This window comes from Salmo trutta, chromosome 17, assembly GCF_901001165.1.
Source record: "Salmo trutta chromosome 17, fSalTru1.1, whole genome shotgun sequence".
NCBI lineage: Eukaryota > Metazoa > Chordata > Actinopteri > Salmoniformes > Salmonidae > Salmo > Salmo trutta.
Window position 1 is genome coordinate 24,461,461 of NC_042973.1, and position 16,857 is coordinate 24,478,317.

The 16,857-nt window shown below is 42.7% G+C and overlaps 1 protein-coding gene across 4 annotated transcripts in view; it reads right to left on the reverse strand.

Moving 5' to 3' along the window:
* The window catches only part of LOC115151918 (cadherin-13), a 684,830-nt gene that overhangs the window by 410,861 nt on the left and 257,112 nt on the right, over positions 1-16,857 (reverse strand). For all 4 annotated transcript variants that reach the window (XM_029696266.1, XM_029696265.1, XM_029696268.1 and 1 more), the window contains one exon: positions 15,015-15,128. In XM_029696266.1, coding sequence (XP_029552126.1) covers positions 15,015-15,128 — 114 coding nt within the window. The remainder of the gene's footprint in view (positions 1-15,014; positions 15,129-16,857) is intronic.

Consider the following 16,857-nt stretch of genomic DNA (forward strand, 5'->3'; position numbering starts at 1 on the left):
TAGTACACTGCTCAAAAAAATAAAGGGAACACTAAAATAACACATCCTAGATCTGAATGAATGAAATAATCTTATTAAATACTTTTTTCTTTACATAGTTGAATGTGCTGACAACAAAATCACACAAAAATAATCAATGGAAATCCAATTTATCGACCTCCATGGAGGTCTGGATTTGGAGTCACACTCAAAATTAAAGTGGAAAACCACACTACAGGCTGATCCAACTTTGATGTAATGTCATTAAAACAAGTCAAAATGAGGCTCAGTAGTGTGTGTGGCCTCCACGTGCCTGTATGACCTCCCTACAGCGCCTGGGCATGCTCCTGATGAGGTGGCGGATGGTCTCCTGAGGAATCTCCTCCCAGACCTGGACTAAAGCATCCGCCAACTCCTGGACAGTCTGTGGTGCAACGCGGCGTTGGTGGATGGAGCGAGACATGATGTCCCAGATGTGCTCAATTGGATTCAGGTCTGGGGAACGGGCGGACCAGTCCATAGCATCAATGCCTTCCTCTTGCAGGAACTGCTGACACACTCTAGCCACATGAGGTCTAGCATTGTCTTGCATTAGGAGGAACCCAGGGCCAACCGCACCAGCATATGGTCTCACAAGGGGTCTGAGGATCTCATCTCGGTACCTAATGGCAGTCAGGCTACCTCTAGCGAGCACATGGAGGGCTGTGCGGCCCCCCAAAGAAATGCCACCCCACACCATGACTTACCCACCGCCAAACCGGTCATGCTGGAGGATGTTGCAGGCAGCAGAACGTTCTCCACGGCGTCTCCAGACTCTGTCACGTGTGCTCAGTGTGAACCTGCTTTCATCTGTGAAGAGCACAGGGCGCCAGTGGCAAATTTGCCAATCTTGGTGTTCTCTGGCAAATGCCAAACGTCCTGCACGGTGTTGGGCTGTAAGCACAACCCCCACCTGTGGACGTCGGGCCCTCATACCACCCTCATGGAGTCTGTTTCTGACCGTTTGAGCAGACACATGCACATTTGTGGCCTGCTGGAGGTCATTTTGCAGGGCTCTGGCAGTGCTCCTCCTGCTCCTCCTTGCACAAAGGCGGGGGTAGCGGTCCTGCTGCTGGATTGTTGCCCTCCTATGGCCTCCTCCACGTCTACTGATGTACTGGCCTGTCTCCTGGTAGCGCCTCCATGCTCTGGACACTACGCTGACAGACACAGCAAACCTTCTTGCCACAGCTCACATTGATGTGCCATCCTGGATGAGCTGCACTACCTGAGCCACTTGTGTGGGTTGTAGACTCCGTCTCATGCTACCACTAGAGTGAAAGCACTGCCAGCATTCAAAAGTGACCAAAACATCAGCCAGGAAGCATAGGAACTGAGAAGTGGTCTGTGGTCACCACCTGCAGAACCACTCCTTTATTGGGGGTGTCTTGCTAATTGCCTATAATTTCCACCTGTTGTCTATTCCATTTGCACAACAGCATGTGAAATTTATTGTCCATCAGTGTTGCTTCCTAAGTGGAGAGTTTGATTTCACAGAAGTGTGATTGACTTGGAGTTACATTGTGTTGTTTAAGTGTTCCCTTTATTTTTTTGAGCAGTGTATTTATATCAGCCCTCTGATTACAATAAAGAGCAATATGTGCCGCTCTGTTCTGGGCCAGCTGCAGCTTAACTAGGTCGTTCCTTGCAGCCCTTGACCACACGACTGGACAATAATCAAGATAAGACAAAACTAGAGCCTGCAGGTGTTGCATCTATTTATTACAGACAGACCTCTCCCCATCTTTACAACTTTTGAATGTATGTTTTGACCATGACAGTTTACAATCTAAGGTAATGCCTTGTAATTTAGTCTCCTCAACTTGTTGAACAGCCACACCATTCAGTGTCAGATTCAGCTGAGTTCTAGAACTTAGGGAATGATTTGTACCAAATACACTGCTCTTAATTTTAGAGATGTTCAGGACCAGTTTATTACTGGCCACCCATTCCAAAACAGAATGCAACTCTTTGTTAAGAAATTCAGTGACTTCATTAGCTGTGGTTGCAAATGCATATATTGTTGAATCATCAGCATAAATGAACACACACAATTAGTTTAATGCGAGTGGCAGGTCATTGGTAAAATTAGAAAAGAGGGCCTATAGAGCTGCCGTGCGGTACACCACACTTTACATGTTTGCAATTAAAGAATCTTTGATTAAATAAGACCCTTTGAGTTCTATTAGATAGATAGCTCTGAATCCATGATATGGCAGAAAAGCCATAACACAAACAATAAAACTGCAATAAAACTGGCCATCTTTAGACTAGTTGAGTATCTGGAGAATCAGCATTTGTGGGTTCGATTACAGGCTCAAAATGGCCAGAAACAAAGGACTTTCTTCTGAAACTCGTCAGTCTATTGTTGTTCTGTGAAACGAAGGCTATTCCATGCGAGAAATTGCCAAGAAACTGAAGATCTGGTACAACGCTGTGTACTACTCCCTTCACAGAACAGCGCAAACTGGCTCTAACCAGAATAGATTGAGGAGTGGGAGACCCGTCTTTCTGCCCAGAATTTAATTTAAAGTACTCAAGTTTTTTTCCATCATTCATTATATCATTGATCTTGGCTTCATAATAGTTTCTTATTCTTTTTGTTGAGTATAGTCACATAATTTCTCAATTTGCAGTAAGTCAAACAGTCAGATGTGTAGCCAGACTTATTAGCCACTCCTTTTGCTCCATCTCTTTCAACCACACAGTTTTTTAATTCCTCATTAATCCATGAAACTTAACAGTTCTAACAGTCAGTTTCTTAACAGGTGCATGTTGTTCAATAATTGGAAGAAGCAATTTCATAAATTAACCTGTCTGGGCTAGGGGGCAGTATTGAGAATTTTGGAAAAATATGTTCCCATTTTTAACTGCCTCCTACACCAACTCAGAAGCTAGAATATGCATATTATTGTTCAGGTTTGGATAGAAAACACTCTGAATTTTCTAAAACTGTTTGAATGGTGTCTGTGAGTATAACAGAACTCCTATGGCAGGCAAAAACCTGACAAGGTTTCAAGCAGGAAGTACCCTGTCTGACAAGGAGTCGTGCGTCTTGCATCTTTTTATTGAAAAGTAAGGATCTTAGCTGTAACGTGACAATTCCCAGGGCTCCAATAGGCTCTCAGAGCCCGCGAAATAACTGAAGGTTTACGAGGGAGCCTCAGGTTGAAACATATTATCGCCTTTTGTAAGTGGATGCTGAGAGGACCTTTCAATGATGCGCGTGCATGAGTCGCTTCTGAGGAGAAATTTTATTCGGCTGTTTAGGCTCAATGCATACTCCCGGTCGGAATATTATCACTTCTCTACGACATAAATGGCATAAAAATTGGTTTTAAACAGCGGTTGACATGCTTCGAAGTACGGTAATGGAATATTTAGACATTTTTGACACGCCAATGCGCCATGCGCGAAACCGGGAAGAAGCATTCTAGAACTCACGAACAAAACGTCGCTGTTTGGATATAACGATGGATTATTTGGGACCAAACCAACATTTGTTATTGAAGTAGAAGTCCTGGCAGTGTATTCTGATGAAGAACAAGCAAGGTAAGAACATTTTTCTTATAGGAAATGTGATTTTGGTGGATGCTGACCTGGGTGGGTATCTAAATAGCTAGCCCTGTAATGCCGGGCTATGTACTTAGATTATTGCAAAATGTGCTTCATCCGAAAAGCTATTTTAAAATCGGACATATCGAGTGCATAGAGGAGTAATGTATCTATAATTCTTAAAATAATTGTTATGCTTTTTGTGAACGTTTATCGTGAGTAATTTAGCAAACTGTTAGTAAATTCAACGGAAGTTTGCCGGGGGTTATGCGTTTTCTGAACGTCACATGCTAATGCAAAAAGCTGTTTTTTGATATAAATATGAACTTGATTGAACAGACATGCATGTATTGTATAACACAATGTCCTAGGTGTGTCATCTGATGAAGATCATCAAAGGTTAGTGCTGCATTTAGCTGTGGTTTGGGTTTATGTGACATGATATGCTAGCTTGAAAAATGGCTGTCTGATTTTTTCTGGCTGGGCACTCTGCTGACATAATCTAATGTTTTGCTTTCGTTGTAAAGCCTTTTTGAAATCGGACAGTGGGGTTAGATTAACGAGATTCTTGTCTTTAAATAGCTGTAAAATAGTCATATGTTTGAGAAATTGAAGTAATAGTATTTCTAACGATTCAAAAATCGCGCCACTGGAATATCAGTAGCTGTTACGTAGGTGGGACGAAATCGTCCCACATACCCCAGACAGGTTAATAAAGTGCAGCGTCTGGATGCTCCTTATGTAAGGGGTGCGTACTGGCGGCAGAGAAGTCAGACGCAGGAGAGCAAAAACTGTGTTTCCAACGGTGCAGTTTAATAATAAAAACCCACCGGAAAACAGAACAATCAATAAATGGGTACATAAACCGACGCACACCAGACATACCGTGCACAATCACTTACAGCAAACAATACCGGAAAAGGACATGGGGGAACAAAGGGTTAAATACACAACATGTAATTGATGGAATTGAAACCAGGTGTGTGGGAAAACAAGACAAAACAAATGGGAAATGAAAGGTGGATCGGCGATGGCTAGAAGACCGGTGACGTCAACCGCCGAACGTCACCCGAACAAGGAGAGGGACTGACTTCGGAGGAAGTCGTGACACCTTATTAATCAGACCAACAAATATTTTTAACATCATCCACATAAGTCACAGCAAAATATTTTGTATGATCTCTTATACAATATTTTAAGCCCAGCTTTTGGAACTTTCCTGGATATAGCCACTATATTGTGATCACTGCATCCAATAGGTACGGATATAGCTTTAGAACAAATTTCTAAAGTGTTAGTAAAAATGTGATCGATAAAGTACATTTTTTTAACCTTTATTTAACTAGGCAAGTCAGTGAAGAACAAATTCTTGTTCAGGACCAGAAAGACAGATTTGTACCTTGTCAGCTCGTGGATTCGAATTTGCAACCTTTTGGTTACTAGCCCAACACTCTAACCGCTAGGCTACCCTGCCGCCCCGATGTGGATGATCTTGTTCCTGTAGTGTTTGTAAACAACCTGGTAGGTTTATTAATAACCTGAACATGATTACAGGCACTGGTTACAGTGAGAAGCTTCCTCTTGAGCGGACAGCTTTGATGAAAACCAGTCGCTATTCAGGTCCCCAAGAAAGAAGACCTCTCTGTTTACATACACCATCAACAAATTGAAATACTCCCCTAAAGAAAAGGCTTTAGATGTGCCAAGTGAACCTGCAACCACAACACTTCAATAACACTAATCTTCTCTAAGCATTACAGGGATTTGGCTCTGAGTATATACAGCAACACCTCCCCCATAAGCATTTCTGTCTCTTCTACAGATGTTGTATCTTTGTACTTCTACTGCTGTATCATCAAATTAATGATCGAAGTGAATCTCACAAATGGCTTATATATGAATGTTATCGGATGTTAGCAAGTTATTGATTTCATGAACCTTATTTCTAAGGCTACATATATTAATATGGGCTATTTTCAGCACCTTTCCTGGATAGCTTATCAGAGATAGACATAATATGCTGGCAGGCTGTTAGCCAGCCTGCCAGCTTAGTGGAGTCTGCCATTAGCACAGTCAGCGTAGTCAGCTCAGCTTTCCCCATTGAGACCGTGTCTGTGCCTCGATCTTGGTTGGGCAAAATTAAAAATGGCGGTGTTCGCTTCAGTAATCTTACTAGTATAAAGACCTCCTCCATTCCTGCCATTATTGAAAGAGATTGTGATACTTCACATCTCAAAATTGGGTTACTTAATGTTAGATCCCTCACTTCCAAGGCAGTTATAGTCAATGAACTAATCACTGATCATAATCTTGATGTGATTGGCCTGACTGAAACATGGCTTAAGCCTGATGAATTTACTGTGTTAAATGAGGCCTCACCCCCTGGTTACACTAGTGACCAAACCCCCCGTGCATCCGGCAAAGGCGGAGGTGTTGCTAACATTTACGATAGCAAATTTCAATTTACAAAAAAAAAAACAATGACGTTTTCGTCTTTTGAGCTTCTAGTCATGAAATCTATGCAGCCTACTCAATCACTTTTTATAGCTACTGTTTACAGGCCTCCTGGGCCATATGCAGTGTTCCTTACTGAGTTCCCTGAATTCCTATCGGATCTTGTAGTCATAGCAGATAATATTCTAATTTTTGGTGACTTTAACATTCACATGGAAAAGTCCACAGACCCACTCCAAAAGGCTTTCGGAGCCATCATCGACTCAGTGGGTTTTGTCCAACATGTTTCTGGACCTACTCACTGCCACAGTCATACTCTGGACCTAGTTTTGTCCCATGGAATAAATGTTGTGGATCTTAATGTTTTTCCTCATAATCCTGGATTATCGGACCACCATTTTATTGCGTTTACAATTGCAACAAATAATCTGCTCAGACCCCAACCAAGGAAGATTAAAAGTCGTGCTATAAATTCTCAGACAACCCAAAGATTCCTTGATGCCCTTCCAGACTCCCTCTGCCTACCCAAGGACGTCAGAGGACAAGAATCAGTTAACCACCTAACCGAGGAACTCAATTCAACCTTGCGCAATACCCTAGATGCAGTTGCACCCCTAAAAATTAAAAACATCTGTCATAAGAAACTAGCTCCCTGGTATACAGAAAATACACGAGCTCTGAAGCAAGCTTCCAGAAAATTGGAACGGAAATGGCGCCACACTAAACTGGAAGTCTTCCGACTAGCTTGGAAAGACAGTACCGTGCAGTATCGAAGAGCCCTCACTGCTGCACGATCATCCTATTTTTCCAACTTAATTGAGGAAAATAAGAACAATCCGAAATTTCTTTTTGACACTGTCGCAAAGCTAACTAAAAAGCAGCATTCGCAAATGGAGGATGGCTTTCACTTCAGCAGTAATAAATTTATGAACTTTTTTGAGGAAAAGATCATGATCATTAGAAAGCAAATTACGGACTCCTCTTTAAATCTGGGTATTCCTCCAGGGCTTCATTGTCCAGAGTCTGCACAACTCTGCCAGGACCTTGGCTCAAGGGAGATACTAAAGTGTTTTAGTACTATATCTCTTGACACAATGATGAAAATAATCATGGCCTCCAAACCCTCAAGCTGCATACTGGACCCTATTCCAACTAAACTACTGAAAGAGCTGCTTCCTGTGCTTGGCCCTCCTATGTTGAACATAATAAACGGCTCTCTATCCACCGGATGTGTACCAAGCTCACTAAAAGTGGCAGTAATAAAGCCTCTCTTGAAAAAGCCGAATCTTGACCCAGAAATTATAAAAAACTATCGGCCTATATCGAATCTTCCATTCCTCTCAAAAATTTTAGAAAAAGTTGTTGCGCAGCAACTCACTGCCTTCCTGAAGACAAACAATGTATACGAAACGCTTCAGTCTGGTTTTAGACCCCATCATAGCACTGAGACTGCACTTGTGAAGGTGGTAAATGACCTTTTAATGACGTCAGACCGAGGCTCTGCATCTGTCCTCATGCTCCTAGATCTTAGTGCCGCTTTTGATACCATCGATCACCACATTCTTTTGGAGAGATTGGAAACCCAAATTGGTCTACATGGACAAGTTCTGGCCTGGTTTAGATCTTATCTGTCGGAAAGATATCAGTTTGTCTCTGTGAATGGTTCGTCCTCTGACAAATCAATTGTAAATTTCGGTGTTCCTCAAGGTTCCGTTCTAGGACCACTATTGTTTTCACTATATATTTTACCTCTTGGGGATGTCATTCGAAAACATAATGTTAAATTTCACTGCTATGCGGACGACACACAGCTGTACATTTCAATGAAACATGGTGAAGCCCCAAAATTGCTCTCGCTAGAAGCCTGTGTTTCAGACATAAGGAAGTGGATGGCTGCAAATTTTCTACTTTTAAACTCGGACAAAACAGAGATGCTTGTCCTAGGTCCCAAGAAACAAAGAGATCTTCTGTTGAATCTGACAATTAATCTGGATGGTTGTACAGTCGTCTCAAATAAAACTGTGAAGGACCTCGGCGTTACTCTGGACCCTGATCTCTCTTTTGAAGAACATATCAAGACTGCTTCAAGGACAGCTTTTTTCCATCTACGTAACATTGCAAAAATCAGAAACTTTCTGTCCAAAAATGACGCAGAAAAATTAATCCATGCTTTTGTTACTTCTAGGCTCGACTACTGCAATGCTCTACTTTCCGGCTACCCGGATAAAGCACTAAACAAACTTCAGTTAGTGCTAAATACGGCTGCTAGAATCCTGACTAGAACCAAAAAATTTGATCATATTACTCCAGTGCTAGCTTCCCTACACTGGCTTCCTGTTAAGGCAAGGGCTGATTTCAAGGTTTTACTGCTAACCTACAAAGCATTACATGGGCTTGCTCCTACCTATCTTTCCGATTTGGTCCTGCCGTACATACCTACACGTACGCTACGGTCACAAGACGCAGGCCTCCTAATTGTCCCTAGAATTTCTAAGCAAACGGCTGGAGGTAGGGCTTTCACCTATAGAGCTCCATTTTTATGGAATGGTCTGCCTACCCATGTGAGAGACGCAGACTCAGTCTCAACCTTTAAGTCTTTACTGAAGACTTATCTCTTCAGTAGGTCCTATGATTAAGTATAGTCTGGCCCAGGAGTGTGAAGGTGAACGGAAAGGCTGGAGCAACGAACCGCCCTTGCTGTCTCTGCCTTGTCGGTTCCCCTCTTCCCACTGGGATTCTCTGCCTCTAACCCTTTTACAGGGGCTGAGTCACTGACTTACTGGTGTTCTTCCATGCCGTCCATGGGAGGGGTGCGTCACTTGAGTAGGTTGAGCCACTGACGTGGTCTTCCTGTCTGGGTTGGCGCCCCCCCCTTGGGTTGTGCCGTGGCGGACATCTTTGTGGGCTATACTCGGCCTTGTCTTCGGACGGTAAGTTGGTGGTTGTAGATATCCCTCTAGTGGTGTGGGGGGCTGTGCTTTGGCAAAGTGGGTGGGGTTATATCCTGCCTGTTTGGCCCTGTCCGGGGGTATCATCGGATGGGGCCACAGTGTCTTCTGATCCCTCCTGTCTCAGCCTCCAGTATTTATGCTGCAGTAGTTTATGTGTCGGGGGGCTAGGGTCAGTCTGTTACATCTGGAGTATTCTCTTGTCTTATCCGGTGTCCTGTGTGAATGTAAATATGCTCTCTCTAATTCTCTCTTTCTTTCTTTCTTTCTTTCTCTCGGAGGACCTGAGCCCTAGGACTACCTGGCATGATGACTCCTTGCTGTCCCCAGTCCACCTGGCCATGCTGCTGCTCCAGTTTCAACTGTTCTGCCTGCGGCTACGGAACCCTGACCTGTTCACCGGACGTGCTTGTTGCACCCTCGACAATTACTATGATTATTATTATTTGACCATGCTGGTCATTTACGAACATTTTAACATCTTGACTATGTTCTGTTATAATATCCACCCGGCACAGCCAGAAGAGGACTGGCCACCCCTCATAGCCTGGTTCCTCTCTAGGTTTCTTCCTAGGTTTTTGGCCTTTCTCAGGAGTTTTTCCTAGGGAGTTTTTCCCAGCCACCGTGCTTCTTTCACATGCATTGCTTGCTGTTTGGGGTTTTAGGCTGGGTTTCTGTACAGCACTTTGAGATTTCAGCTGATGTACGAAGGGCTATATAAATAAATTTGATTTGATTTGATTTGATTTGATTTGAAAAGAGCAAACAAAGCAAGAGAAAAAATGGACTTGCAACCGAAAGGGTGCAAGATCAAATCCCTGAGCTGACAAGGTCAAAAACAAAATCTGTTGTTCTGCCCCTGAACAAGGCAGTTAACCCACTGTTCCTAGGCCATCATTGAAAATAAGAATTTGTTCTTAGCTGACTTAACTGATAATTAAATAAAAAAATTGCAGATGTAAGCAATGTCCCCATGTGCTCTAGAAGCTGTCACGGCTGGGATAAGTTCTTTCCTCTTCTGGCGCACAGCTTTAGGATAGTCCTTTTTGAGGAAGATATACCTTCCTCTCAAGTTCTTGGTTCTTTCCAGAACAGCTTCTTTGTCCTTGAACCTCAGGAACTTGACCACTATCGGCCTAGGCCTGTCACCTGGGTCGGTGGTGGGTTTTCCAGTCCTGTGGGCACGCTGCACCTCAATATTCATGTGGTCCATCTTCAATTTCTGAGAGATCATTTCACTCAGACTCCATCCAGGTCTCATGTGGAGATTCTGCAATTCCGTCCACAGCACATTATTCCGCCTTGATTGTCCCTCGAGATAGTCTTAATTAACCGTCATTGTTATCATGGATTCACACACAAAACTGATGTCCTCTCTCAATGACATACAGATTGCTGTCATTCTTCTTTTTCAACTCATCAAGCTGAACCTGGGAGAACTGCAAACTGTTTTTCAAGGCCTGGACCTCACTGGTCAGGTCATCCATTCTTTTATTAGTTCAGTCCACCAGTATCTGGACAAAACACTTGAAGCTATTTTCTTGTTGTTGTAACAACTGCTTGTAGAACTCTTTTTGTTTGTTTAAAAGATCCTTCACCGGTGATAGAGAGACGCCAATGTCCTCAACGGTACTCCCGCCAGCTTTGGTCTTTGTCATGGTAGCTAAATCAAATAAAATAAAATACAATACATACACATGTTTAGCAGATGTCATTCCGGGTGTAGCGAAATGCATGTGTTTTTTTGAAGCTCCAACAGTGCAGTAATATCTAACAATTCACAACAATACACACAACCTAAAAGTAAAGAATGGAATTAAGGAATATATAAATATTAGGATGGGCAATGTCAGCATGGCATAGACTAAAATACAGTAGAATAGAATACAGTATATACATATGAGAAGGGTAAAGCAAAAATATGCAAACATTATTAAAGTGACTAGTGTTCCATTATTAAAGTGGCCAGTATATTCAAGTCTATGTATATGGGGCAGCAGCCTCGAAGGTGTAGGGCTATTTAACAGTATGATGGCCTTGAGATAGAAGCTATTTTTCAGTCTCTCGGTCCCAGCTTTGATGCACCTGCCTGCCTTCTGGATGATAGTGGGGTGAACAGGTAGATGCTTGGGTGATTGTTGTCCTTAATGATCTTCTTGGCCTCCCTGTGACATCGGGTGCTGTAGGTGTCCTGGAGGGCAGATAGTTTGTCCCCGGTGATGTATTGGGTAGACGCATCACCCTCTGGAGAGCTCTGTGGTTGTGGGCGGTGATACAGCCTGACAGGATGCTCTCAATTCTGCATCTGTAAAAGTTTTGTGAGGGATTTAGGTGCCAAACCAAATTTATTCAGCCTCCTGAGGTTGAAGAGGTGCTGTTGCATCTTCTTTTCCACACTGTCTGTGTGGGTGGACCATTTCAGTTTGTCAGTGATGTGTACGCCGAGGAGCTTGAAGCTTTCCACCTGCTCCACTGTGGTCCTATCAATTTGGATAGGAGCGTGCTCCCTCTGCTGTTTCCTGAAATCCACGATCAGCTCCTTTGTTTTGTCGACATTGAGTGAGAGGTTATTTTCCTGGCACCATACTCCCAGGGCCCTCACCTTCTCTCTAGGCAGTCTCGTCATTGTTGGTAATCAGGCCTAATACTGTTGTGTCATCTGCAAACTTGATGATTGAGTTGGAGGCATGCATGGGAGTACAGGAGGGGGCTGAGCACGGACCTTTGTGGGGCCCATGTGTTGAGGATCAGCGAAGTGGAGGTATTGTTTCCTACCTTCCCCACCTGGGGGTAGCGCGTCAGGAAATCCAGGACTCAGTTGTACAGGGTGGGGTTCAGACCCAGGGTCCCGTGCTTGGAGGGTACTATGGTGTTGAATGCTGAGCTATAGTCAATGAACAGCATTGTAATATACAGCTGAAGTCGGAAGTTTACATACACCTTAGCCAAATACATTTAATACATTTAACATCACAATTCCTGACAAGGTTGCCATGTTCTCAGAATATAAGATATTAATGAAAGTTCCTTGCACAATACAGGAACAATACTATGAGCATATGCTATTCAGGTTCTCCTGATATGAAATAGCTGCAGTAGTCCTGGAACGCCAGAGGGAGAACATAGGATAGACCCCATATCAAATCCATTTCCTTTACCAGGCTCTCCCTCATAGGGGCAACACATGAGAAATCAATGGCTACCATGATGGTGGTGAGGAGGATAAGGAGGAGAAGCTGTATCCATTTTGAAAATAAACAGTGCCTGCTCTCCGATGTATAGCTGCCGTCAGATAAAATAGCATAACTATGGGGAGAAGGTGAGCACAGAGAAAGAGAGAGAGAGATAGAGATAGAGAAAGGCTTGGTAGCGGGATCATTCCCAGCACAGTCTTACTGAGCTTCTTCAAAGGATTGTAACATAATCTCTCTATGGAGCGATGACTACTCCAAACCAGGAGCATGTCAACCCTCGTCTCGTTCTGCCATCAGTGGAGGCACATCACTGATGCATGACATACAGTATATTACATGGTCCTTGTAACACTGAAATTAATCTTGTACGGACAGAAAAGGAAGGATATGGTGTGTCTGTATCTACAGTATGTAATCAGTAAATGCCTGAAGAAAACAATTCCAAGCTGTATGTTTTCTTTCAACTAATTTAACAGTTTTTCCATACACCTGTAGAACTCCTGTAAACCAAACTAATCTGCTGACTGTCGATCTCCCTCACACTCTCTGTCTCTTTCTCTCACATTGGGGGCATGACACTTTGCCTTGGTGCTTACCCACCACTGAGAGCCACAGAGGGGAGGGAGGAAGGCTATACTATGACTCCTCCACAGACCCCTCAGGGACCCAAAGTTCCCCAGATTCCACAGGACAGAGGGGGAATAGAGAGACCAGAGCTTCAGAAGAACTCTTCAGTGTGCAATTATATATTATGTGCAGGGCTCAGCTTTGTGACGTCACTCTTTTAAGGTTTCATTTTCAGACTCTCTTTCTGGGTGTTCTGAGAAGTGGTTGATTCTTTAGTCTAATCTGCAAAGCTCTCTCTCTCTCTCTCTCTCTCTCTCTCTCTCTCTCTCTCTCGCTGACACGCACAGACACAAACACACACACATAAGTTACACAGATATACACACACCTGCACACTCAACGTCCTGAAAATACATTGCTTCATGTCTTAGTGTTCCTTCTGCAAATGAGGCTGTGAGGACTCAATTATGGAAGGTATAACCTCTGTAGAAGTCCAATAGCTGTTCCACATAAACTATTAAATCTATTCCTTTTTTTACAGATGGTCTGTAGGCTTGAACCTGTATGTCTGAGTTCCTAAATGGAACAGCAGTAAAATTGGCCCTCCATCTATCTCATCTAAGCTGAATTACTTGTGCACACATTAACACCAAACAACTATGATCAAATGACCTAGCCACCAATGTATTCCGAAAAATCAACCAAAGCACTTGAGCATGGTACTGACTAAATGTTGTTTTTTATCAACCCTTGGTAACATAACCAGAGAAGGACATCAAGGATATAGCCTTTTTATTAAAAAGGAATACATCAAGTTATATTCATCGAGTCATATATTTGTTTTGACTGTCATCCAAAAAGTATTGGGTAGTTTTGAGAAAGAAATATAGGACTAAAATATCCAATTCAAACACACACAGTTTAATTTGTGAGGGGTAATTGTTTATGCTGCTTAAATGCTGATTATTCATGTTATTCAAATCAAATCAAATTTTATTTGTCACCCGCGCAGGGAAATGCTTACTTACAAGCCCTTAACCAACAATGCTTTTTTTCTGGGAAAATGGTGTTGATGTGAGACATGACCAGCCTTTCAAAGCACTTATTGGCTACAGACATGAGTGTTACGGGTCAGTAGTCCTTTAGGGAGGTTACCTTAGTGTTCTGGGCACAGGGACTATGGTGGTCTGCTTGAAACATGTTGGTATTACAGACTCAGTCAGGGACTGGTGGAAAATGTCAGTGAAGACACTTGCCAGTTGGTCAGCGCATGCTCGGAGTACACATCCTGGTAATCTATCTGGCCCTGCAGCCTTGTGAATGTTGACCTGTTTAAAGGTCTTACTCATATCGGCTACGGAGAGCGTGATAACACAGTCGTCCGGAACAGCTGGTGCTCTCACGCATGCTTCAGTGTTACTTGCCTCGAAGTGAGCATAAAAGTAATTTAGCTCGTCTGGTAGGTTCGTGTCACTGGGAAGCTCGTGGCCGTGCTTCCCTTTGTAGTCTCTAATAGTTTTCAGGCCCTGCCACATCCGACGAGAGTCAGAGCCAGTGTAGTACGATTCAAACTTATTCCTATATTGACGCTTAGCCTGTTTGATGGTTCGTTGGAGGGTAGAGTGGGATTTCTTATAAACTTCCAGGTTAGAGTCCCGCTCCTTGAAAGCGTCAGCTCTACCCTTCAGCTCTACCCTTTAGCTCATCTGCGGATGTTGCCTGTTATCCATGGCTTCTGGTTGGGGTATGTACGTACTGTCACTGTGGGGACGACGTCATCCATGCACTTATTGATGAAGCCAGTGACTGATGTGGTGCCATCGGAAGAATCCCGGAATATATTCCAGTTTGTGGTAGTAAAACTGTCCTGTTGCTTAGCATCTGCTTCATCTGACAACGTTCTTATTGACCGAGTCACTGGTGCTTCTTGCTTTAGTTTTAGCTTGTAAGCAGGAATCAGGAAGACAGAATTACGGTCAGATTTGCCAAATGGAGGGTGAGGGAGAGCTTTGTACGCGTCTCTGTTTGTGGAGCAAAGCTGGTCTAGAGTTTTTTCCCCTCTGGTTACACATTTAACATGCTGGTAGAGATTAGGTAGAATGGATTTGAGTTTCCCTGCATTAAATTCCCCTGCCACTATTCACATATGTTTTCACTGGAATATGGATATCCACATTGCTTGATTGTGAATAACACTAAATATGGTGGTAAACAGTCCACAATCTGTCTATTAGTGTATCAGAAGGTGTCCGAGGAGGGACAGACAGGTGAGGCTTACCGTGCCAATGACTTTCGGGAATGGCGGCTCCATGTTCTCACTGACATGCATGCGGGGGGCGAACAGGGCTCTCTTTGATCTGTAGGGCTGGATCTGTCCAAGGCCAAGGATCTCCTTTGAACACACAGAGGGAGGGTGGCATTAAAACAACATATTGTATAGTTTATACATTACCTATGTGGTCCTGTGTGGCTCAGTTGGTAGACCATGGAGCTAGCAATGCCTGGATCATAGGTTCAAATCCTGCTGGGGCCACCCATATGGAAATGTAGGAACTCACTTTTGTAAGTCCCTTTGGGTAAAAGCGTCTGATAAATGGCATATATACAGTCACTTCCAAAAGTACTGGGACAGTCATACAGTTTTGGTTGTTTTGACTCCATACTCCAGCAATGAAATGATACAATGACTATGAGGTTAAAGTGCAGACTGTCGGCTTTAATTTGACGATATTTCCATGCATATTGGGTGTACATAGTCACCCCATTTTAATCCACTTATACCGTAAATATACTGTACCACTCAAAAGTTTGGACACCTATTCATTCCAGGGTTTTTCTACATTGTAGACTAGTAGCAAAGACCTCAAAACTATGAAATAGCACATATGGAATCATGTAGTAACCAAAAAAGTGTTAAACAATTAAAAATATATTTTATATTTGAGATTCTTCAAAGTAGTCAGCCTTTGCCTTGATGACAGCTTTGTACACTCCTGGCATTCTCTCAACCAGCTTCATGAGGCAGTAACCTGGAATTCATTTCAATTAACAGGTGTGCCTTGTTAAAAGTTAATTTGTGGAATTTCATTCCTTCAGTATTCGGAAGTTTGGATGACTGAGGTGCCCAAAGTAAACTGCCTGTTACTCAGTCCCAGAAGCTAGGATATGCATATGCATTGGATAGAAAACAATCTAAAGTTTCTAAAACTGTTAAAATAATGTCTGTGAGTATAACAGAACTGATTTGGCAGGCGAAACCCCGAGGACAATCCATCCAGGAAAATAATTTTGAGGTCATTCAACTTTCCAATGCTTTTCGATGGAAAAGCTGAATTGTTAGGACCCAGATTGCAGTTCCTATGGCTTCCACTAGATGTCAACAGTCTTTAGAAATTGTTCAATGTTTTTTTTTTGAAAAATGAAGATGTAGTCGTATTCTTTCTAAGTGCCACTCAGGAGGACTCTAGTATTTTGGTGCGCGTGAATGACTACGCTCTCCTCGTTGTTTTTCTCCGGTATTGGAAACAGTTTATTCCGTCTTAAATTTTATCGATTATTTACATATTAGGGTAGCTGAGGTTGGATTAGAGATGTTGTTTGAAATGTTTGGACCAAGTTCACAGGTTACTTTTTAGATTCCTTTGTAGGCATGTTGGGCGAGTTGTACCAGGTGTATTTCTGAATCAAACGTGCCAAATAAACAGACATTTTTGGGATACAAAGGACTTTATCGAACAAAACAACCATTCATTGTGTAATGGGGACATTTGGGATAGCAAAAAGATGAAGAAAAGGTAAGTGATATATTTTATTAGCTTGGTTGGAAAATGATTGTGACGCGCTCCGGTGAGGGCACGCACTTGGTTATTTATCTACGGTATTGAATATACTATTTTCCATCTTCAATTGTATAGTTTATTTACATAATAGGGTACCTGAAATTGATTAGGAATGTTGTTTGACATATTTGAACCAAGTTTATTGGTAACGTTTGGGATTCATTTTGTATGCATTTTTGTATGCATTTTGAACAAGGGGAATTATTGAATGAAGCGCGCCAAATAAACATACTTTTTTCATCAAACAAAAGGACCATTTGTTATGTAACAGGGACCCCTGTG